The 24267-nt window shown below is 44.1% G+C and overlaps 1 protein-coding gene and 1 non-coding gene across 7 annotated transcripts in view; one reads left to right on the top strand and one right to left on the bottom strand.

The window, feature by feature from the left end:
• Pdzd4 (PDZ domain containing 4) overlaps positions 1-24267 on the top strand; it is a 31687-nt gene that overhangs the window by 4738 nt on the left and 2682 nt on the right. Inside the window, exons 2-7 of one of the 6 annotated variants that reach the window (NM_001029868.2) lie at positions 20219-20472; positions 21458-21548; positions 22014-22112; positions 23414-23476; positions 23829-23930; positions 24095-24205. In NM_001029868.2, coding sequence (NP_001025039.1) covers positions 20219-20472; positions 21458-21548; positions 22014-22112; positions 23414-23476; positions 23829-23930; positions 24095-24205 — 720 coding nt within the window. The remainder of the gene's footprint in view (positions 1-20218; positions 20473-21457; positions 21549-22013; positions 22113-23413; positions 23477-23828; positions 23931-24094; positions 24206-24267) is intronic. The other 5 variants (XM_006528017.4, XM_006528020.2, NM_001290540.1 and 2 more) reach the window with 5 other exon arrangements.
• On the bottom strand, positions 10825-10889 carry Gm23615. The gene has a single exon (XR_003953171.1). It is a non-coding gene; the product is annotated as a small nucleolar RNA SNORD38 (small nucleolar RNA).

Raw genomic sequence — 24267 nt, 5'->3', positions numbered from 1 at the left:
CTAAATTTCATTTTTGTCTTTCTCATTGCCAAGGCATAAAAATGCTTATTTTTTTATTTTTTTAGTGGTGGAGGTAGGAAAAAGTGTTCACTTTTCTACCATAAGAAAAAGGGGCCGGCGTGGTGGCACACGCCTTTAATCCCAGCACTTGGGAGGCAGAGGCAGTCGGATTTCTGAGTTCGAGGCCAGCCTGGTCTACAAAGTGAGTTCCAGGACAGCCAGAGCTATACAGAGAAACCCTGTCTCGAAAAATCAAAAAAAAAAAAAAAACCAACCAACCAAACAAACAAACAAAAAAACAAAAACAAAAAAAAGAAAGAAAAAGGGTACCTTTTAAAATTAATAATTTAATGTATGTGTATGAGTATTTTGCCTGCTTGAATGTCTGTGCCCCATATTCATTCCTTGCTGTTCCTCTGGCCATCCATCAAATTTCCTGGAACTAGGATTACATACAGATAGTTGTAAGCCAAAATGTGGATGCTGAGAATCAAATTTGGGTCCTCTGGAAGAGCAACAAGTACTTGGAACTGCTGAGCCATTTCTTTATCCCCTGGCCTTATTTTATTACTACTACTATTACTACTATTATTATCATTCAGGATCATATTATTAAGTAGAGGCCCTAACCTGTTGATTTTCCGGCCTTAGTATTGGAGTCCCAGGTGTGTACCACCACACTGGCCTTAGCAGGTTGAGGAAGCTCCCTTCTGTCTGGAGTTTGTTAAAAATTTTTATGAGAGATTGTTATTTTGATTTTCTGTTCATATTGTGATGATTGTGTAAATTTGTAACCTATTTGATAAGATCTCTTACAGGCCCTTTAGTGTAGGATGTCAGAACTTCATGTCCATGTCTATTCAGGCTGAATGGAGTGCAGGAGTAAGTATGCTTGTGAAATGTAAGACTTCCCTCTGACAAAAGCGATGACTGTATGTTGAGGAAGCAAGGAAAGGTGGAAAGATTGGAAGCAGTATGTGTCTGGGACCACGCTACAAAGCATCTTCCCAGAGGTTTTCCTGATGCTTCTGCTTGCCACCCCCATTCTAAATGAGCAGACCCTCTTGTCATTGAAGTTTCTAATCAGATCCCAAGTTCTACATCCTGGTCTTCCTAAACCTGTCGTTCCTTCTGTGATGCTGACACATTTGCACCAACCTTTCTTGAGGGAGGGAAATCACTGGAGGGGATGCATGGAAAAGGGGTTATTGAACTTTTTAAAAAGATTTATTTATTTTATGTATATGAATATGTTGTCACTATTTTTAGACACCCCAGAAGAGGGCATTGGATCCCATTGCAGATGGTTGTGAGCCACCATGTTGTTGCTAGGAATTGAACCTCTGGAAGAGCAGTCAGTGCTCTTAATCACTGAGCCATCTTTTTAGCCCCCAGGTTATTTAGTTTTAACAGCTATTTTTCATGCGTAGTCAATCTGCTTTGTACCATTATCCGAAGATATTCTCTTTTATCATTTTTACATACATATATATGTAAAAATATGGGTGCTAAGAATCAAATTTGGGTTCTCTGGAAGAGCAACAAGTACTTTGAACTGCTGAACTATTTCTCCATCTTTTGGCATTATTATTATTATTATTATTATTATTATTATTATTATTATTATTATTATTATACAGGATCATGTTATGAAATAGATGCCCTAAACTTTTGATCACAATATACAAAATATGTATATTGTGTATGTGAGGATGCATGTGTGGGGATCAGAGGATAGCTTCCAGGGGTGGTTTTGTTTTTTTGTTTTTGTTTTTTTTTAACCATATAGGTTCTGGAATAGGCGCAGATCATCCATTGAAATAAATTGTGACAGAAACACATTAGCAGTTGTAGGTATGTAGACATACAAAACCTGTTTCACTTCACATTCCAAATACATGCAGTAACCATATGGTAATCATACCTCAGTAAACTTCAAAACTAAGAATTTTGTATTTACACAGAATATGTATGTTTCTGTTTAGCCCTGAGACCTGTGGGGGTATTTCCATGGTTGAATTCAGGTTGATGTGGCAATAGATAAAAGTAGTTCTGACCCCAATTCTTGTTTGTTTGGGGGGGGGGGGGTTCGAGACAGGGTTTCTCTGAGTAGTCCTGGAACTCACTTTGTAGACCAGGCTGGCCTCACCTGCCTCTGCCTCTGCCTCTGCCTCTGCCTCTGCCTCTGCCTCTGCCTCCCAAGTGCTGGGATTAAAGGCATGCACCACCACTGCCTGGCCTGACCCCAATTCTTACCTGTGGGCAAGTTCCTGTATGGCTGTGTGCCTCAATTTCCCCAGCTAGTATGTATGAGTGAAAGCATTTGTTTATAGTGGATAAGCTGATGGAAGCACCTTGCATATATCTCCTTCATGGTCAACATTGGGTCCCTGGCATAGCAGAGGTAGAAGTAAGTCATTGTTGCTGCAGCCCGTTCAGTTGATCCTTAGACATAGAACCCCTGTAACATCCAGTGACAGAAGACTGTCTTACTTTATTCTGAGAGTTTCTCTAGTGAGAAAGAAAAGGGAGGGGAAAAAATAAAAACAACAGAAAAGGGCTCCAAATTTTGAGGACATAATAGCATGCAGGGTGAGTTAGGAGAGGAACAGGGACAACAGTAGAGGCATAGTTTGTCTTTTTGCACAGAAGGAACAGGCTAAGAAGTTGCAGAACTAGATGCCAAAATACTTGCTTCTCATAATGCATTCTGTCTGATCTTCACTAATGGTTGGAACAAATAACATCCTGGTTATGGCTAGCTGTGGACCTTGCCATCGATTTGCCAGGCTGGCAGGAGGTGGTGGGAGATTTGGCTCTCTGCCGCTAATATTTATTGTGCACAAGAAAACTGAACAAACACCCAAAGAGAATGGTTTCAGGAAGTTGTCTATTGACCTTATAGGACATTCCTTCTTCCTGTCTGCTTCTCAGGCAGGACTACAAGGTTGTGGAGGGGCAGCTGGCCTCTGAAAAGTCAGGGAGTGGGAGAATCTCAGTCAACTATGAGCCAGCATTACCCACACTGCTGCTTTGGAGAAGAAAGAAGGTGCTGGAGCCTGGTCTAGTTTCTAAAGGAGTTTTTGTGGAGGAGTCTTGTTTGTCTCTGTTTCTCAGGGCTTGACCCCCTCCTCCCCAGGTTTATCCCCTCCGAGGCCCCAGGCAAGACTCCACCCCCACCAGAGGAAGACCCTTGTTCAAATGTAAATCCAGATTAAGGGATGTAGGGGTGAGTGGTGGTGGGACTGGCTGTTTCTGGAGTCTTCATTTCCTTCTCAAAAACTGGGAGTGAAGTTGTTTTCCTGATGCTGTGAGATGGGAATTTGGAGAAGATCAGTGAAAGCCTCAAGTTTTGTCAGTATCAGAAGGAAGTGTTAAGACCTCACCACAGACCTATTAAATCTCAAAACCAGGCCTTAAGAGGAACAATGTATTCTTCGGTGCCACGTGCAGCTGGCTCTCTATCTACCACTCACATTTCTTCAGAACATTTAAGCAACCCTGAAGTTACCACTTCCCCAGCTACTCAAAAATATCTTGCAGGTGCTTCCTGCCCTGGAAAGATAGGTGGAAAGGATGGGTACAGAGAGATTAGGAGTGGTGATCAGCCAAACCCTTTCCCAGGTTGGCAGATGTGGTGCAATGTGTGCTGTGTCAGTACTAGAAATTAAGGCATTCATAGCTACCAGTGGAATAATTCACTTAGGCAAGGGTCAGCTTCTGTTACTGTGAATAAGAAAGAAAGTGCACCTTATGCCAGGCGTAATGGTACACATATCCCAAGATTAAGGAAGCAGAGGCAGGAGGCTAGCCTGCCTGGGTTTTATGGCAAGACCCTGTCACAAAGTGCACCTTATAAGAGAGGTCTGCAGCCACTACTTTGACTGTGTAATGAAGTTGGGCATCTCCAACCTTGGAATACAGTGGGGTAGAAGTGAGGACATTGTCATCACATGGCTGGCATTCTTGCCAAAATGATTAACCCGCTGGGCGTGGTGGCGCACGCCTTTAATCCCAGCACTCGGGAGGCAGAGGCAGGCGGATTTCGAGGCCAGCCTGGTCTACAAAGTGAGTTCCAGGACAGCCAGGGCTATAGAGAGAAACCCTGTCTTGAAAAACAAAAAACAAAAAAACCCCACAAAAAACAAAATGACTAACTCGAGTCTCATCACAGAGAACAAGTCAGCAAGTGTAGATTTTGGGATATTTAGGACTCTGCCAAAAGCCCCGTATCATGAAAGGGTAAAAAGAAAAACTGCATAGGTTGTTTTTGACTACAGTAGATAAGGGTCAAAAGTGATGTACGTTCCCTAATTTGATTCATGATTAGAAGAAGTAATAAGGGTACAATTGGAGATTCAGAAGTGCCGGGTGGGATCTGTGGTAAACTACATGATAAGGTGGATGGAGTGGTAGTTTGGGGTTTTCAAATGCTTCCGAAAATATGTAAGTGAGAGCAGGTGTGCATTCTGGGAAGATCTGGGTAAAGGAAACATGCAGCTGTTTATCCTTGGAAGTTGACAGTTTTTGAAACACAAGTTGGGAAAACATAAAGGGGAACTTCTGTTGGGCCACTGTGGGGGATAAACTCAGAATGTTGAAGACTCACTGTGTTTCCTTGGGGTTTCTTTCCACTCTGTTGATCTGCTCACTTCTATGTCACAGTAACATGTGTGAGCCTAGGAAGCTGCTTCCAAGGTATCTCCAGTAAGCAGAACTGATTGATAGTCCGTGGAAACTGGGGGCTAACTTCCAGTTTCTTTTCTTCCCCAGCCTCACAGTTCTCATCTGAAGAATGGGGAGGGCAAACTGATTCTAGGTTCCCTAGAAATAATGTACTTTCACCAGCTACCCCTTGGGTTATCAAGCCATATAGGAAGTCTCAGGTCTTGCAAGATATCCCAACCTCTTTTGGCCCCACCTCTCCCTTGTGTTTCTGGAGACCCCGCACTAGGAGGAAGGCCAGGCCAAACAATGCACAACGCAGTAGGTATCCTTAGGTAGGGCCTTACTCTCTGGTGAATGACCGATATTGGGGGCCTCCTTGTGCCTGCCTCTGCCTCTGCCTCTGCATCTATCTCGCCGCTGCTGCCGCCGCCACGCTCCCTTTGTCTGCAGCTTCGGATTCAGAAGGCGGGGCGAGTACTCCTCAGGCCTCCGCATATCTGCTGCTGCCTCGTGGCCCCGCCTTCTCAGGGTCTTGGTTCCTAGTCATTCCCCACCTTTGGCTTTAGGAATTTTTTCCTTCAGTAACCATTATCAGCATTAATCCCCACCCCACAAAGTGCCCCCCCACCCCCACCAAAAAACCCAAAGCAAAACACTCAAAACCAAAGGGAGCAGGTGCCTTGAGTTGTCCTCATCCACCTGAAAAAGCTTCCAAAGAAGTCTGCCTACTCAGACTGAGCTAAAAGGTCTGTCTCACTCAGGTCAGTTTCTTCTCCATCTATCTCCCCCCTCCCAAGTCTGGTTTCTTGTCCTTGGTTGTCTCTCTCCAACAAATCAATGTCAAAGGACTCCATTCTTTTTTCCTTCTTATGACCGCCTCCTTATGATCTCAAATCAAGAACCATTCGTAATTAAAACAGCTAGGTGTACTGATGCTGGCCTTTAATCCCAGCACTCTTTTAAGTTTTTGGCCAGACTGTTCTACATAGTGAATTCCAGGACAGCCAGAGGTGTATATATAGTGAGAGCCTGTCTCAAAAAACAAACCTCAGCAACAATGCTTACAGGATACTCAAGTTGCTGGCTCTTGTTCTATAACTATAGGTGTAATGGAGCATCGGAGACACTTATGGGTTTTAGGACTTTCAAGCTGCAGTGAAGGAAACAACTTAGCCTATAATCTTAGTACTTAGATGATAAAGGAAAGAGAAACAGGAGTTTAAAGATAATATCCGCTACAAAGAGAATATGTGATAAGCAAGATCTTGTCTGAAAAGGAAGCAAGCATTTCCATTTCCAGTTAGGTCTCAACCCTAGAGTGTCCCTCAGCCTTCCTTTCTTTTGTAAGGACATCCCTGGTCTCTGTGTATATCAGCAATAGCTTTCACTTTTATTGTGGTAAAATACACATAATGTAAAATGTGCTATTAGTGACTTTTCATCTATTCACAATGTTCAACCACTAGCACTGTCATTCCAGAGCATGTTCATTACCTCCAAAGAAAACAGGACCATTAAACTGCCACTTCTCACTCACCTTCCTTTAGCTCCTGGCAACCACTACAGTTTTCTGTCCCCATGGATTTAGCTGATGGAGATGTTCCATTTCAACATAAAAGGCACATATTGTATGGAATGCTGTACAATATGTGTCTTTTGCTTAATATAAACCATTTTTAAGGTCCATCCATGTTTGGGCACATCTCAGCAGTTCATTTTCCATTTTGTGGTAGAATAATAATCCACTTGACATGGATCACAACATATTCATCTGTTGGTCCTATGTACTCAGGGGACCCCAGCTGACTTAGAGTCACATGTCCATTTGCCATGTAGTGTTGGATAGAACTGTCTGCCCTGTCCCATCACTTTCCAATTGTACTGTTTTTTGTTTTGTTTTGTTTTTTTGAAACAGGATTTCCCTGTGGCTGTCTTGGAACTCACTCTGTAGACCTCAAACTTAGAGATCTGCCTGCCTCCCAGATTCCTGGGATTAAAGGTGTGGACCACCACTGCCTGGTCAAATTATACTCTTCAACATGGGGGTGGGGCAGTGTGTTCCAGGCCCTCTGTCCCACAGAGAAGTAGTTGCCACTGGCCTTTGCCTTACTTTTCAACTGTTTTAGTCTAGGGTGGGAGCAGGACTCCTCTCCATCTTCCAGGGGGGTTTCCAGGAATCACCAGTGCTTTGCCCCTGGGACTATGGGCTACTCTCCACAAGATGCCCAGTCTGGCTGCCTCTGACAGAACACTGAAGTAGGTACATCTAGGACCCTACTTTCCTCAGTTATTCTCTATTCACAAAGCAGCCACCCACTCATTATCTCAGCATTGGGAAGGTGGAGACAGGAGACAAGTTCAAGGGTTCAAGGCTAGCCTGGACTACTGAGACCCTCTCTGAAAATTAAAAAAAAAACAGCTCTACGTAATTTAAATGTGAAATAAAATAATAGTATTGCGTTATGCAGGTAGCTGTATAGCATTATGGATTCTTAGTTGGATTAAACATTTCTTAGTTGTCTATTTAAATAAAAAAAGAAAAAAACTCTTGCCGGTTGTGGTGGCACACGCCTTTAATCCCAGCACTCGGGAGGCAGAGGCAGGCGGATTTCTGAGTTCAAGGCCAGCCTGGTCTAAAAAATGAGTTCCAGGACAGCCAAGGCTACATAGAGAAACCCTGTCTCGAAAAACAACAACAACAACAAAAACAACAACAACAAAAAAAACTCTTTAGATTAAAAAAAATTATCATTTTTTGAGACAGGGTCTCACTGTGTACTTCTGACTGGCCTGGTACTTACTATGTGAATCAGGCTGCCTTTGAACTTACAGAGATCTGCCTGTGTCTGCCTTCCAAATGCTTAAACTAAATACATGTGCCACTATGCTCAACTTGGTTGTATATTTAAAAAGTACTTTTGTGTTAGATATATTCTACCATAATAATAACACTGATGCAAATATTATTGCAATTAAATTTGAATAATAGTTGCCTTTACTCAAAGGCCTTTCTAGTTACTTTACAAAAGGTTGACTATTTATACTCTGAGATAAAGTTCTATTGACTGTGTGTTTGGAGAGGATACTAAATTAGGTTGGAATGAGGAGTGCCTAGTGCCATGATGTCTTGAGGTGGCCACTGTGCTTGGAATCCCTGTCAGGCCAAGGTTTCTGTCTTAGTCATGGTTTCTATTCCTGCACAAACATCATGACCAAGAAGCAAGTTGGGGAGGAAAGGGTTTATTCGACTTACACTTCCATACTGTTGTTCATCACCAAGGAAGTCAGGACTGGAACTCAAGCAGGTCAGGGAGCAGGAGCTGATGCAGAGGCCATGGAGGGATATTCTTTACTGGCTTGCCTCACCTGGCTTGCTCAGCCTGCTCTCTTATAGAACCAAGACTGCCAGCCCAGAGATGGTTCCCCCTCCCCCCCCCCCCCCCCCCCCGCCACAAGGGGCCTTTCCCCCTCGATCACTAATTGAGAAAATGTCTTACAGTTGGATCTCATGGAGGCATTTCCTCAACTGAAGCTCCTTTCTCTGTGATTACTCCAACTGTGTCAAGTTGACACAAAACTAGCCAGTACAGGTTCCAAACTCAGCAACAAATTGGGAAATGAGTAGTCTTGAATGCTGAAGGGTCTGTCATCCAAAGAAAACAGTCCTAGGCCAGGGAGTGGTGTTTCTTATGTGGCAATTGCTGGGGACTTAAGTACAAATCTTAAGATGTTCTGTATCTTCTGTGTATTGCTTTGAGTTCTTCTATTGTTTCAAAAAAGATGTGACTGTGCACAAAAGCAATGGTGTTAGTGTAGGATGAAGGAGCAACTGGTGTGAACAACCTTGGGACTTGTATTTGACGAAAACAGCATAAACTATGGCCAGTGCAGACTAAGGCCAACAAAGGCCTTGGAGAATGCCAGCAATGAATTGTATTGGCAGCTGGAGTGGATTAGGAAGTATAGGAAGTGTTGGGAGGAAAAGTATTTTTCTGGATTGTTATAAAGTAGGTAGAGATTGTATTTGATAAAGGAAACAATTTTGTTTTCTGACAATAGTTTCCTTTAGCAAGTGCCATTTTTCTATTACTGAAAACCAGTCCATTCCTTTAACATTGTTCTAAAGGAGAGGCAGGGTTGCATTTAATGAAAGAAGTACTTTTTTTATCCCCCACATCCCCCAGTAATGGAGATGCTAGTAGGCAGTCACTCTGTTGCTAAACTCCTACCAGTCCAGAAACTTTTCAGTGTTTGATTTTTTTTTTTCTTTCAGACAGAATCTCATTATTTCAGGCTGCCATCAAACTCATTATTTTAGCCTTGAATGCTTGGACTAAAAGGTATGGGCCATGACAACCCAGCTAGGTTTGAAGTCTTGATCCTCCTTCTACTTCCTAAGTACTGGCAGTTAGTGGTTTGAGTCACCATACCTGGCTCAGAAGCAATTTCTTTAATTTAATTTTATTTTTTTTAAGATTTATTTTTTTAATTAATTAATTAATTTATTTATTTATTACATGTAAGTACACTGTAGCTGTCTTCAGACACTCCAGAAGAGGGAGTCAGATCTCATTACGGGTGGTTGTGAGCCACCATGTGGTTGCTGGGATTTGAACTTCGGACCTTCGGAAAAGCAGTCGGGTGCTCTTACCCACTGAGCCATCTCACCAGCCCTAATTTTATTTTTTAAATTAGCACATATTAGCTTCATTACAGAATTTTCAAACAATTCGATGTTGTTGATTCTCTTTTCTCCACATTCTCCCCATTTTCCTGGCCTTCTAACATGTGTACTGTTCTGCTTTCATCATGGTGTGCTACTGCCCTCTTCTTTAACTCTTTGTTTACCCCTTATAGCTGCTGGTCTTCAGTCCACATTGGAAGTTTGAAGAAGTAGGTCATAATGCCAGCAAAGGAGTGTCTCTACATCAGGATAGATAAACTTGCCAGTGAATGTGAGCGCAATCAGGCAGCAAGGAAGAAACCTCCTTTGTTTTGTTAAATCTTCCAATGTCAAATGATCTATTCAGATGTAGTCAAGTTAACAACCAAAACTAGCCATTACACCTAATGAACCATCTCCCAGCCTCCACGTTTTTTAATTTATAATTTTTTGTGGTGTAAGCAGTATGTTGCACATACATGTGTGTTTGTGCTTGTTTGCATTGCATGTGGAGGCCAGAGAAGGACACCATATATAATTCTTCTATCATTCTTCAACTCTCAGTGAACCAGCTAATGAGCTTCTAGTATCTACCTCCCTCATTTCCCCAGTTCTGGGACTACAGGCACATGCTATCACTGCCAGCTTTTACATGGGTACTGGTCATTTGAGCTCAGAACCATCTCCCTAGCTTTCTGCTTTCCTTCATCTTGGGAGGGGGGGGGTGGTTCTGGCTCTCCTCCACCTCCTTCCTCCCTTCTCCCCCCCATCCCATAAACCTCAAGCTGGACTCTATATCACTGAAGATAACCTTAAACTCTTGATGCTTTTGCTTCCATCCCCCATTACTGGGATTATGTGCCTGGCCTTCCACCTTGGTTTTTTGTTTGTTTGTTTGTTTCAAAATTTATTTGTGTGAGTGCTTTGCCTATATGTCTATCTGTGTACCGCATGTATACAGTGTCTGTGGAGGCCAGAAGTGGGTGTTGAATCCCCTGGGACAGGAATTTCAGATGGTTGTCAATTTCCATGTGGGTTCTGAGAATTGAATCCAGGTCCTCTGGAAGAGCACTGTTGCTTTTTTTTATTTTTGTTTTGTTTTCAATCAGTTCATAACCACTGAGCAATCTAGCCCACACCTCTAGCCCTCCACCTTGGTTTTTGAGACAGGGTTTTATCTGGCTTTGATATTCAACTGTTGATTTAACTATGCTGGTTGGCCAGTGAACCCCAGGCCAGCCTCTTGTCTCACCTCCTCATCTCTGGGATTACAAGTGTACACCTTTCAGCATTTTTCTTCTTTCTCTCTCTTCCTCTTTGTCTCTCTGTGTCTGTCTCTGTCTACCACCAATCCCTCTGAGTCAGAGCTTCGCTATACAGCCCTGACACTTGAGATACATAGACCAGAGTGACTTTCAACTTATAGCAGTCAACTTGCCTCTTCCTCTGAAGTGCCCACATTTTTCTTTTTTCTTTTTCTTTTTTTTTAACTGTCTCCTCAGATACACTTCATCCTCACTTAGAGGTCAGCAGCAGAACTGGCACATTTTTCATAAAATGTGGGGTTTTTTAGGGTTTTTATTGTGATAAAAAGGAAAATGGTTTATTCCAACTTACACTTTCACATCACAATCTATCATCAAAGCAAGAACAGGAACCTGGAGGCAGAAACTGGAGCTGAGGCCATGGAAGGGTGCTGCTTAATGGCTTGTTTCCCATGGTTTTCTTTTCTGTTTGTTTTGTTTCAAGACAGGGTTTCTCTGTGTAGCCCTGCCTATTCTAGAACTCACTCTATAGACCAGGCAGGCCTTGAACTCAGAAATCTGCCTGCCTCTGTCTTCCAAGTGCTGGGATTAAAGGCATGTGCCACTACTGTCCAGCCTCCCATGGCTTTTTAAATCTACTTTCTTGTCATGCCAAGAACTACCAGTCTAGGGGTATCATTGTCCCCTGTGGGATGGGCCTACTTGCATCAATCATAAGTGAAAAAAAAAAAAAACGTGCCACAGGCTTGCTTAAAGACCAATCTGGTAAATGACTTCAGCTTCTGTCATGTTGACATTAAAATTAGCAGCACAGTATTCTAGCGATTGAACTTACGTGGCAAGCACTTTCAGACTGAGCAATCTCCCCAGCTTTTGTGGCCCATCCCTATGAGGCATGTTGTGTAAGCCTTTATCTCGAATAATTTTAGAGATAATATCTTGCATAATTTTGGAGGTTCTTTACTGTGCTCCATTCAAGTGTTCATTCAACCCACTTGCCTTTCTGTTTCTAGGACATAGTGCAGATCCCATAACAGTTTGGGTGACAGACAGGTTAGTTGTTTTAACAATGGAACATTACTTCCTGAGCTTGCATGATGTTGCAAATAAGAGGTAAGAAGTGACAAGCAAGTGTTGAAGAGGGATTCTGTATAAGTGATTTTTATGTAGGTTTTCCATTGCTGATGCCTTTAGGAAGTTAGATGTGACTCAGACAGTGGTGTGTACCTTTAACCATAGAACTTGGTAGAGGCAGGAAGATGAAAACGATTTTTAGGCTAGCCTTTGCTACAGAGTTAAGAGACCAGCCGAGGTGCTGGAGAGATGGCTCAGTGGTTAAGAGCACTGACTGCACCGGGCAGTGGTGGCGCACACCTTTAATCCCAGCACTTGGGAGGCAAAGACAGGCGAATTTCTGAGTTCGAAGCCAGCCTGGTCTACAGAGTGAGTTCCAGGACAGCCAGGGCTATACAGAGAAACCCTGTCTCGAAAAACCAAAAAAAAGAGTGCTAACTGCTCTTTCAGAGGTCCTGAGTTCAATTCCCAGCAACCACATGGTGGCTTATAACCATCTAGAATGGGATCTGATGCGCTCTTCTGGTGTGTCTGAAGATAACTACAGTGTACTCATATAAATAAAAATTATTTTTTTAAAAAAAGAGACCAGCCTAAGTAATTTAGTGAGATTATGTCTTAACTCCCCTGCAAAAAGAAACACATGCTCTTCCAGAAATTCGCACACTTGCTGTCTGTGTAGTGTGCCTCTTCTGCCAATGACCAACTTGATTGGTTGCTGTGACCAGGATATAAATGCTTAGTCTAGATCACACATGTTCTAGTCTAGAATGTGGAATACATACATGCTCTCGTGGTTTGGTGTCTCTGTCCCAAGGATCCTAACAGGTATCCTTCTTATCTAGTACTGGACTGGTTTGGGCCCTTCTTTCCCCTGATAGCTTTGCTGCCCTTTGATATCCTTTGCTAAGTAGCTACTGAGTTTTGTTTTATTATTGCTGTGTCTTATGCAGCCTCTTGTCTCTACTGCTGTTCCCCCAGTTTTCATCTTTGGAGTATCTCCTCTCTCTCTCTCTCTCTCTCTCTCTCTCTCTCTCTCTTAAGATTTATTTATTTTATTTATATGAGTACACTGTAGCTATCTTCAGACACACCAGAAGAAGGCATCAGATCCCATTACAAATGGTTGTGAGCCACCATGTGGTTGCTGGGAATTGAACTCAGGACCTCTGGAAGAGTAGCCAGTGCTCTTAACAGCTTAGCTATCTCTCTAGCCCCATCCTCTCTTTTCTATACCCCATATATACTGTTTACTTATCCCCCGAGGCAGGGTGTTTACTTTGCTCCAATTATATCTCTGGTCTATTTTGATTTGTTTGGTGGAGCTTGTATTGGGTGATAGTAACAGATATGTGAGTGCAGAGAGCATCCTGAGTGTCTTACAGTTAAGTTCCAGCATTTGAATTGTCTTAGGGTTTTACTGCTGTGAAGAGACACCATGACCACAGCAACTCTTATAAAGGAAAACATTTAATTTGGGGCTGCCTTACAGTTCCAAGGTTTAGTCCATTATTGTCATGGCAAGAAACATGGTGGCAGGGAGGCAGATACGGTGCTAAAGAAGGAACTGATCTACATCTTGATCTGCAGGCAGCAGAAGGAGGCTGTTCCACTAGGCCTAGTGTGATTGTATGAGACCCCAAAGCCTGCCCGTACAGTGACACACTTCCTCTCACAAGGCCACACATATTCCAGCAAGGTCATACCCCCTAATAGTGCCACTCCTTATGAGCCAAGCATTCAAGCACATGAGCTTATGGGGCCCACCTATTTAAACCATCACATGGATACTGTTGCCTGTGAGGCCAAAGGGGAGGCTGGTGGAAGCACACCTGCATTTTTCTTTCTTTCTTTCTTTCTTTCTTTCTTTCTTTCTTTCTTTCTTTCTTTCTTTCTTTCTTCCTTCCTTCCTTCCTTTTTCTTTCTTTCTTCCTTTCTTTCTTCCTTCCTTCCTTTCTTCCTTTCTTCCTTTCTTCCTTTCTTCCTTTCGTTTTTAAAGATTTATTTATTTATATGAGTACACTGTAGCTGCCTTCAGACACACTAGAAGAGGGCATCAGATGGTTGTAAGCTACCATGTGGTTGCTGGAAAAGGACTTATGGAAGAGTAGTTAGTACTCTTAACCACTGAGCTATCTCTACAGGACTAGATTTCTATGCCATTTTTGTTCCGACCCTGGAAATGGAACCCAGGGCCTTGTGCATGCTAAGCTACACTCCTAGGCCTGAATACTTTGTACAGAATGGTACTCTGAAGATCAGAAATGCCTCATACCAGTTGGGAACCAGGCAGAATTCCATGCAGAAGAGCCGCTGTCATCTCTGGTCATGTCTTTGCACTACTTTGCACAATGTCTCATGTATTTCCCTCTTATTAGGAAACCTGTTCACTCTAAAAGAACTTCTTTTTTTGTCAGTTTTTCTCTTTCCTATCTACCTCCACTAGTTCTTAAGAATCACTATGACCTGATGAAGAAAGGGGAATAGAATCCAGTGGGTATGACCACAACTTGGGCCAGGAGAGTTCTCTGGCCTGTCCCTCTGATGGCTCCTTTTCTAAGGTGGTAAGACTGTGTGTTCCCAGCCCCCACATGCCTGTCCTGCAAGCTCTTCCCAGTGCCTGGTTCTGGTTTCCATAGTAACGCTGCTGCTGGGTAACTTAATGATTCTAGGGAAAAAGGCATTCCTGCAGTTCTGTGTTACCTGAACACAACCCTGTGCTTGTGCTTGTCTTTCTGCCCTAGGATTTTCAGGGTAACTTCTTCCACACTGAAATCCTCAGATCATCTCTAACATCTTCTGCTTCTTTGTTTCCACTTGAGTAGTGATGAGCTAGCAAATATTACAAAACAAAACTAAGAAGTGATCTGGAACACTTGCTGATTTTTGTGGTGTATCCTCTACTAAAGCCAATTTCAAGCCACTACTATGAGCTACCACTGAGCAGGGTGAAGAAATGTACAGCCACATACCATCGAGTGTTTACTTCCAGACATACAGAATGGAAATGATGCCAAGCACACAGATGACAGCAAAGTGTAAGAAAGCGATTAGAGAGCCAGAAGGCTTTTTAGTCTTTATTGCTTTTGTTTTTGTTTTTGTTTTTTGGCTTTTTTTTTTTTTGGTTTTTTTTTTTTTTTTTTTTTTTGAGACAGGGTTTCTCTGTGTAGCCCTGGCTGTCCTGGAACTCACTCTTGTAGACCAGGCAGGCCTCGAACTCAGAAATCCACCTACCTCTGCCTTCCAAGTGCTGGGATTAAAGGCGTGTGCCACCACGCCCAGCTACTCCTGTAGTCTTACCTTAAACCAGGCCTCTGATCTCTCCCAAGACCCATGACTGCTTTTGTTTTTAATTCCATTCATTCAGTTACAAGTTTCTCAGTCACAATGCTGATATTAAAACCCGTGTTTAACAGCTAGCTGGTTCTGGCCATTGCTGTGAAGACCATTCCTCATGTGTCAAAGGCCTTTCCCAGCACTTCTTGGCTGATGTCCAGCTGGTGTCCTGTGCTTAGCCCTTTCCTAGCCTGCCTGCTATGACCTCTATAGTAGTGGATGCAGTGCTTTTCTGACCTTCCCCTATCTTCCTCTCTATCTTCCCATCCCCTATCCCCTTTTTTGAGTCAGGATCTCATGTAGCCTAGACTAATCTCTAATTCCCCATATAAAGGAAGCTAACCTTAAAGTCATGATTCCTCTGCCTCCTAAGTGCTCTGTGCCACCAGACCTAGCTCCATGTATTTTTTAAAAAATACTTTCCTAGAAAACATTTTTCCTGGGGGCTGGAGAGATGGCTCAGTGATTAAGAGCACTGACTGCTCTTCCAGAGGTCCTGAGTTCAATTCCCAGTAACCACATGGTGGCTCACAACCATCTGTAATGGGATCTGATGCACTCTTCTTGTGTGTCTGAAGACAGCTACAGTGTACACATATACATTAAATAAATAAATCTTAAAAAAAACAAAAAAAAATGTTTTTCCTGAAAGAAATGGTTTCCCTTGAAGATGTTTCAATAATTCTACTTAAAGAAAGACTTATCTAGGCCCTGGCATAGTCTCACAAGAGACAGCTATATCTGGGTCCTTTCAGCAAAATCTTGCTAGTGTATGCAATGGTGTCAGCGTTTGGAAGCTGATCATGGGATGGATCTCTGGATATGGCAGTCTCTAGATGGTCCATCCTTTCGTCTCAGCTCCAAACTTTGTCTCTGTAACTCCTTCCATGGGTGTTTTGTTTCCATTTCTAAGAAGGGGCAAAGTGTCCACACTTTGGTCTTTGTTCTCTTGGGTTTAATGTTTTTAGCAAATTATATCTTATATCTTGGGTATCCTAAGTTTCTGGGCTAATATCCACTTATCAGTGAGTACATATTGTGAGAGTTCCGGAGTGGGGGGGGGGTATGGGGACTTTTGGTATAGCATTGGAAATGTAAATGAGCTAAATACCTAATAAAAAATGGAAAAATAAATAAATAAATAAGGCTGCTATGAAAAAAAATAAAATAAAACAAAATAAATGAAAAAAAAAGAAAGACTTATCTAGTGGGATAACTATAGATTACACAGATACACAAAAATTACCCTAAAATAGACCTTTGCTATACTCTTTATATCAAAAAACTGGAAAGGTTTTCTTGCTATATAGTAGGATCTAGGCCAGTAGGGTTTAAAGGACCTACCACTACCTCATTATACACATAAAGAAAAGACTGAGAGTATGCCTGCAGGGCCACAGCATAACATACATCCCTGAGAGCTCTAGCAATTTTGATTTTCTATAGTTTTAAAATGTTCCACAATAGACTGGTGCCTCTTCAGACAAAGTGGAAGTTTTGTTGTTGTTTTAAGCTTTGGGTTTTTTGTTTGTTTGTTTGTTTTTGTTTTTGTTTTGAGGACCTCATGTATCATGTAGCCCGGGTTGAAATTCAACTCTTGGTCTTCCTGCTTTCACCTCCCAAATGTTGGAATTATAGGTATGACCCACAATAAAAATGGATGTTTTTATAAATTGCATTTTAGAACATGAAATTCAGGGTAGGTACTTAAAAAGAATCCAGTCATGGTACAACACACCTTTAATCCTAACACTTGGGAAGAAGAGGCAGGCAGATCTCTGTGAGTTCAAGGCTAGTCTGGTCTACAGAGTGAGTTCCAAGATAGCTAGGGCTACATAGAGAAACTCTGTCTCAAAACAGAAACAAAGAGACAAACAAACAACAACAAAAAGTTCAGGGGAGAAAGGAGACAGAGGAAACAAATTTACCTACAGTGACATCATAAAATAGCATAGGGAAGAAGTCTTGAATGTTGAAGAGTGAAATAGAGCGAGGGGAATGAATATAGTAAAAGATCAGTTGCTACATGAAGGGCAGTACTCTGATATACAATAACAGAACAGATTTAATTTGATGACACTACTATAGAACAATGTTGATAGAGATCTTGGCATCTGAAAATGTGAATACTGAATGTAAAAAAGTTATTAGATCATTCAAGGAGTTAGCATAGCCTATGGACGAGTGGATAAGGGATACGACCAATATTGGTTCTAACACGTACCATGCTAATATAGGTGAAGTTATAGCTAGAGGTCTCTAATATCAATTCAGGAAATATGGTCATTTGTGAAGAGACTAATTGTGATCAAGCTGCTAAAGGTTTCAGATCTCAAAATGTACAGTGCTTTGTGGGAGAATTTGGTCATTTGTATCAAAATTATGAACAAGGCATTTCTTTTTTTAAACATTTATTTATTTAATGCATATGTGTACACTGTAGCTGTCTTCAGACACACCAGTAGAGGGCATCGGATCCCATTACAGATGGTTGTGAGCCACCATATGGGTGCTGGGAATTGAACTCAGGACCTCTGGAAGAGCAGTCAGTGCTCTTAACTACTGAGCCATCACTCCAACCCAAGGCATTTCTAAAAGCAGTAATTTTTCTAAATATAAGCCAGAAAGAAGGTCTAGGCTTCCAGGGGTGTACAGGTGATGAGGCAAGAGTTGCCACTGGAGTAATGAATATAGATCCAAAGGAAATTACCCAAGATAATTTATTATGTTTATAATTTTCCAATACACACAGCATAATTAATGGCTTAAAACAGAAGGGGAAATATAGTAAGAATTTGTTTTCTTTAAAAGACACAGAAATAGGTATGTGTGTTCGTTTTAATCCCAGATGTAGGGATATGGGGTGTTGCCTGTGCCCTGGACTGTTCACTGCCACACCCTACCTGTCCTTGGGGGTTGGAGGTGAGATGTCGCAGAGTCAACGATACAGACTCCAGGAGCAAGTGGAAGGTATTAAAGGAGCTTGCAGCAGTGGGGTGCTTCAGGTTGTCCATAGCAGCTGACTATAATTTACCTCCTGCTCTAGCAGGGGCATGGTTTTGCCAGTTGCAGATAGTTCCTGCAATTGTGTGACATTTGGAATTCTGAGAATTTTTCAGAGGGTATATAAATGGTAGAGACCTGATAGGTAGGTTATTGGTTGGTTGGTTGTTGGTCCTGATTTGTTAAATAAAGAAGAAACAACAAGAAGAAATCAGATATCCTGATGGCGAAGATCAAATTTGCCCCAAGGAACTTGATGTCTTTAGTCAGCAAGAAGTAGTCTAATGATAATGTCTCGCCCTTTCCAGACTCTGCCTTTAGTCAGGGATCTCTATCTTTTCCTCTTTATCCCCACCCCCCAAATCTAGTGTTATGGGGTTGAAAGGGCAGAAGAAAGAAGAAACAGACAGGTGCTGATGCTGTGAGGGTCTTTGCAGATATTGGGGCAACTAGGCAAAGCAGAGGGCTTACAACTGCATTTTCTACAACTGCATGTAGCCACAGTCATAGCAAGGGAGTCATCTCTAATCCTTTCCAAGTGCTTTCTTCCTTGTTCAGTATCCTAAGAAAACTAGCCTTCTCACTTGTTTGGTTTTTCTTCCCTCCCTCTTCCTTCTTTTTTCTATGTCTGACAGGTTTTCTTGTAACCTATGCTGGTTTGTTATGTAGCTTAGGATGACTTTGAACTCTTTCTGAGGTCTTGTATTAAAGCCATAAGCCACCATACCTAGCTCTTCTCCACCCCCCACCCTGGGAGGGAGAATAGGGGAGTATGTCAGGCTGACCTCAAATTCACAGTGATCCTCTCTAGCCTCCTAAGTGTCACCTCTGTTTTTGGCCCATCACTTTCTTTGCACCAAATCAAGGATTCTGCCTACCTTCCTTCTAGGTCGGGGGAGGGGGGATTGCTGGCTCCATGCTCATCCCAGTGGGGACCAATGGGTGTGCTCTTGCTCAGTCCAGAATGTTTTCCAGTAACTGCCATCTCTAGACACTGCTTCCTGCATTTTTTTTGCTGGACTTTGACAAGTACCCTGAATTCTGGTGGTATCTGTTTTTTTATGTCCTCGTTCTTTCTTTTCTTTCTTTCTTTTTTTTTCTTTTTTCTTTTTTTTTTGGTCAATTTCCAAGGAAGACCTAAGGAGTAAAGCAAACTGCTCAGAACTTAACAGATTCTGGTTGGGCTGAGGTCAGCCTTTTACCAAGGGGCACTTGCTTGACACCCAGCTGAGACTGCTTGCCCACTCAGTAATGGGCTTTTTCCTTTCTCAGCCAGGGTCTCAGCCTGCTTCTGTCTGAAAGACACCCCCATGCCCCATCATTCTGCTCTTCCCAGTCCTGCTTTTGCCTCAGGCATCCTCCCTGTATAGGCACTGGGCAAACTCTACTTGACTCAATTTGTTCACCTGGCTGAGCCTCACTTTTCTCATCTGCTCAACAGAAGCAATACCTGTGTGTGTCTCCCTTAAATTTGCCAGGGCTATGGATTTGGTGAGGACTCACTTTAAAGGGCCTTGCCTGCAACCTGGTGTATAGCAAGTGCCCCAACAAATTGTGTTGGCCACCATTTGGCACCTTTTAAAAGACACTTTGCAATTCTAGACCTTTTTAGTGTCAGGAGACCTTCTTCTCTTCAGCAAGTCAGTTGTCATCAAAAGGAACAGCCTTGTACATTTTACTCTTTTCTCCATTACCCCTTCCCTGTGTTTGTTGCTTTGTTCAACTCAGTCATCCTCTGGCCCCAGTGTTGGGTAGTACAAATTGACAGTCCCTGAGGTTGGCTAGTTTGTCTCAGTTATTATTAAGGAAATTTGCAGTGCAGTCTTCTAGTTGTCTCTGGCCTCGGTGCAGCCAGAAGAGAGGAGGATCCTATGGGAGGATCAAGGAGCTGCGGATGGTTCTTGATGGAGGAGGGACTGCAAATGTTTCAAGGTGATAATAGAACTTTCACACTCTGTACAGGTACTCAGTCACCTGGCTTTGAGGGAATTTCAGCAACACACAGACAGAACTCTGGGTTGAAGGCTGATAAATGGGGTCTGCCTGGGAAGGAGGGCACTAAGGGTAGCCAGGGCTGTGGGTGGAGAGCACATTTCTCGGTTGAACAGGTCTGGGTGCTGGTTAGCAACTCAGGGTCCTGCTGGACTTCACTTCCAGAGGGGAGAAGTCGGCTCTTGAGGGTTCTCACAGAGGCATATCTCTGCCACAGGTGAACGGAAAGGAGCTCTCCAAGCTGTCTCAGGAGCAAACCCTAGAGGCCCTGCGTGCCTCCAAGGAGCCCCTGGTGATCCAGGTGCTGAGACGCAGCCCCCGTCTGCGGGGGGACAGCTCCTGCCATGACCTTCAGCTGGTGGACAGTGGCACTCAGACCGACATCACCTTCGAGCATATCATGGCGCTGGGCAAGCTGCGCCCGCCCACCCCACCCATGGGCATCTTGGAGCCGTACGTCCTCTCTGAGCTGTGAGTTGCCCTCAGGAGGGCCTGGGCCCTGCCTCCAGAGAGGACATGCCACCTGGGCAGCTGTCCCCATGTGACCCACAGGCGGCTTTCAGCTCTAGCCATGGTGGGGAGACACAACTCAGCTGCCACTCTTGGGCATTAAGCAGGCTTGATCACTAGAGCTGACCATGGCACTCAGGCTCAGAACCTCCAGGCCTCTGGCCTCAGGCTTGGCACCAGCTGGCAGAAAGGCTGAAGTGACACCTATGTTCCTGGGACCTGGCTGCTCCTTCATCCTCTTTCCTCTTCTGCTGCCATCGTCTCTGCCTCCTCACAAGCATCTCTCTTTGAATCTTCTTGCATCCCTTGTCTGTCCCATTCTTCTACTTGCTCTGAATTTCCTCCATCCCTTCGGCTTGTTTCTTTGGCCTTCTAAGAAGAAGGGCCTTTCATCCTGGCCTGGTGGCTGTGACCATGTGAGCAGCACTGACTCATTCTGTTAATCCTACGGGGCTATAGGGAGGTGGCCCTGGGAACCCTTTTGTTCAGAGAGGTAGGCCATAGAGCAGTGAGCTGTCAGTTTTAATGTTAAGGCAAGGAGGACAACCCCTTCCTGGAGGCAGAAGAATAATGCTGCTTTGTAGAAGACCTGGGTAACTCCTGAAGGTTCTGCATGAGTGGGTACAGTGCCAGAGGCAGCCTGGGAACTTAGAGCTTTGGAGAAATCAGCTCTTGGTCTGGGAGTTGGGATGGGGAGAGCTAGGTGTACCTGCCTAGGTCCTTAGGATGGACCCCTGTGAGCTCGTTTGAGGAGCATTTCCAATCCTTCCACAGCCATTTGTGTCGATCAAAGAGGAGGGTTCTAAAAGCAGCTTGGCCACCTTTTCTAGAAAGTACATCTAGAACAGGGTTCTTTGTTTACTGTACTGGGACTAGCCAGCTTGGAGCTGGGGCTAGGGTGCCAAGGAAGCAGATGGCCCATCTGACCCCCCCTTCTCCTGGGCAGCCCCCCCATCAGCCATGAGTATTATGACCCAGCGGAGTTCATGGAGGGCGGCCCGCAGGAGGCAGAGCGAATGGACGAGCTGGAGTACGAGGTGAGCCTAGTGGCTGGCCTGCCTGGCCGGAACCTGCAGCCACCAAGAGTCTGCAGGCCCACTTTCTGCAGCTCTGCCCAGGCTTGGCTCCTGCCGCCCCCTGGTGGCTGGGCCTCATGACCTTTCCCAGTAGAGAGCAGCCTGAGTCAGGGAGGGTGTGGGTGAGGTAGTGTGTTCCTTATGTCTCTGTTGGTGACTCTGTGTCCCATGCATGTCTGTGTCCTGTGTGTTCTGTACATCTTGTGTCTTGGGCGTTTCCTGGTAGGGAAACCACTGAACACTCGCACATTTAGGATGGTAAGAGAAGGGAACCCTCAAAGGGAAGGGCTACACACTCAGTTCAGATAACTGAAGCAGAAGGCAAGGGGGTGCTAGGGGCAAGGGCCTGGGCCAAGGCTGCAGGCGTCCTTGCTTATACACTTCAGTTCTTTATACCTCTACTTCCTCCCCTACCTCTTGTGGCAGGAGGTGGAGCTGTGTAAAAACAGCCACCAAGACAAGCTGGGCCTGATGGTGTGCTATCGCACAGATGAGGAGGAGGACCTAGGCATCTACGTTGGAGAGGTATGGAGAGGTGCTGCAGCAGGCTTTGGCACACCGAGCCCCAGAGCTGTTCTAGTCCAGCTCTGTGGTCTTTCCACAAAGTCTTTCCAGGCTTTAGGGCTGCCCAGAGGTCCTAACTACCCACTAGGTGTCACAGTAGGTTGTTGGTGTCAAGGCCAGGGTGGCTATGGTTTCAGTATATCCAAGGAGACAGCCCTGCTGACCTGTACGCAGGCATCAAGGATTTAATGGGGCCCACCTTCTCTCCCCATTTTCTTCCCTTTGGCAGATGTCTATGTATGCTAGCACTATCCTACTAAAGCTACTCTTCCAAATGGAAAAGGTCCCACTGCCCAGAACACACAACTTTATGTATTTTCATTATGAAGAAGCATCTAGCCACATGCCAGTGCCTAGTTCCTGTCCCCTCACCGCCCCCCAAAAGAAAGAAAGACCTCTGAGCTGGGTGTGGTGGCTCAGGCCAGATTGTAGCATTAGTAGTTCAAGGTCACCCTGAACTTCTGGAGACCCTATTTAAAAAACAAATAAGTTGGGTGTGGGTAACTCAGAGGCACTTAGAAGGCAAAGACAGATTTCTAGGAGCTTGCGGTTCATTAGAGCTACATAGTGAAACTGTTTTAAAGGGGAGTATGCATGTGGGAAGTGTTTTAGGAGGATGATTCTTACTGCTTCTTCAAAGGACCCAAGTTCAGTTCCCAGAAATCACATAGATGTCTCACAACCACCTCTAACTCCAGTTCCAGAGGATCTAATACCTTCTTCTGGATTTAACCAATACCTCCATGCAGCTGTGCACATACATGCAAAAAAAAGAAAAAGAAAAAGAAAAAATAGGAAGGAAGGAAGGAAGGAAGAAAAGAAAGAAAGAAGGAAAGAAAGGAAGCAAACAAAAAGAAAATAAAGCTTCAATGAAGTTGGGGGTATAGCTCAATAGTAAAATACTTTTTTAACATATACAAGGCTGTAGGTTCCTTAACACTGAAAAAAAAAGACTTTGATATATACAGTATAGTAGTACAAGGGATAGAGGCAAAACCACTGAAGTGTTGGGTAGGGACTAGGGAACTGTTTCTGGTCACCCTGTATCTCCCAAGCTGATGGAACAAACTGCCTTGGCTCACTGTCCCACTCCTGCTTCCTAAAGCTTAGAAGCTGCTAGTCTGAGGTGAAGTGGGAAAGTGAGCAAGACTGGCATTTTCCCCGCTTACACACACACACACACACACACACACACACACACACACACACACTGAAAAGGGCATCAAAGTTGCCAAAGTCCCCAAGATGCATGTGTCCTGCAGGTAAATCCCAACAGCATTGCAGCCAAAGATGGCCGGATCCGTGAGGGAGACAGAATCATCCAGGTGAGCACTAGAAATCAGGCTGCCGTGCCTGCCCTGCCTTCTTTTCAACCCCTTCCTAGATCTTTTCTGCTGAGAACCTGGCCTTCTACCCTGGAATCTACCATGTCCTGAGCCAAATCTCATCTCTGTTCTGCTCAACTTCCCTGAGAGCTCCCATGTATTCCTGCCAGCACCTCCCTGCCCTCTTCTACTTCTCCATTCTCTGAGCACATATGCTCTTATACAGGCCAGGCCATCCTTTCCCCCAATGCATTCTGCTAATTTATGCCTTCCCAGAGTTCAACACCCTGTCCTTGGCACAGCCAGAGTCCCCCACTAGCATTCTTGTTGACTATTCTCTAAACCTCTGCAGATTAATGGAATGGATGTCCAAAATCGAGAGGAGGCAGTGGCCATCCTGAGCCAGGAGGAGAACACTAACATCTCCCTGCTGGTGGCCCGACCTGAGAGCCAGGTGTGTATGTCTTTATGAAAGGGCGACACAGGGCTCCTCACAGGCTTTCTGTCTTGAAGGCTGCTGGCCTGTTTTACTTTACTGAGTGCGCAGGGTCTAGGGCAAGGTGGAAGGGCATTGGGGAGGGCTTTAAAGTGTTGACTATCTCATGCTTGTCTCTGCAGCTAGCAAAGCGGTGGAAAGACAGTGACAGAGATGACTTCCTAGATGACTTTGGATCTGAGAATGAAGGGGACCTTCGTGCTAGGAAGCTAAAGTCACCTCCTGTCCAGCAGGTAAGGAAGGAAGAAGGCCTGCTAACTGGGTAGGGAAAGAGAGGGAGGAAGGAGAAAGGAAA

Source organism: Mus musculus, chromosome X (genome assembly GCF_000001635.26).
Source record: "Mus musculus strain C57BL/6J chromosome X, GRCm38.p6 C57BL/6J".
NCBI lineage: Eukaryota > Metazoa > Chordata > Mammalia > Rodentia > Muridae > Mus > Mus musculus.
Note: the sequence above shows the minus strand (reverse complement) of the source record. Positions and strands in the feature narration are given on the sequence as shown.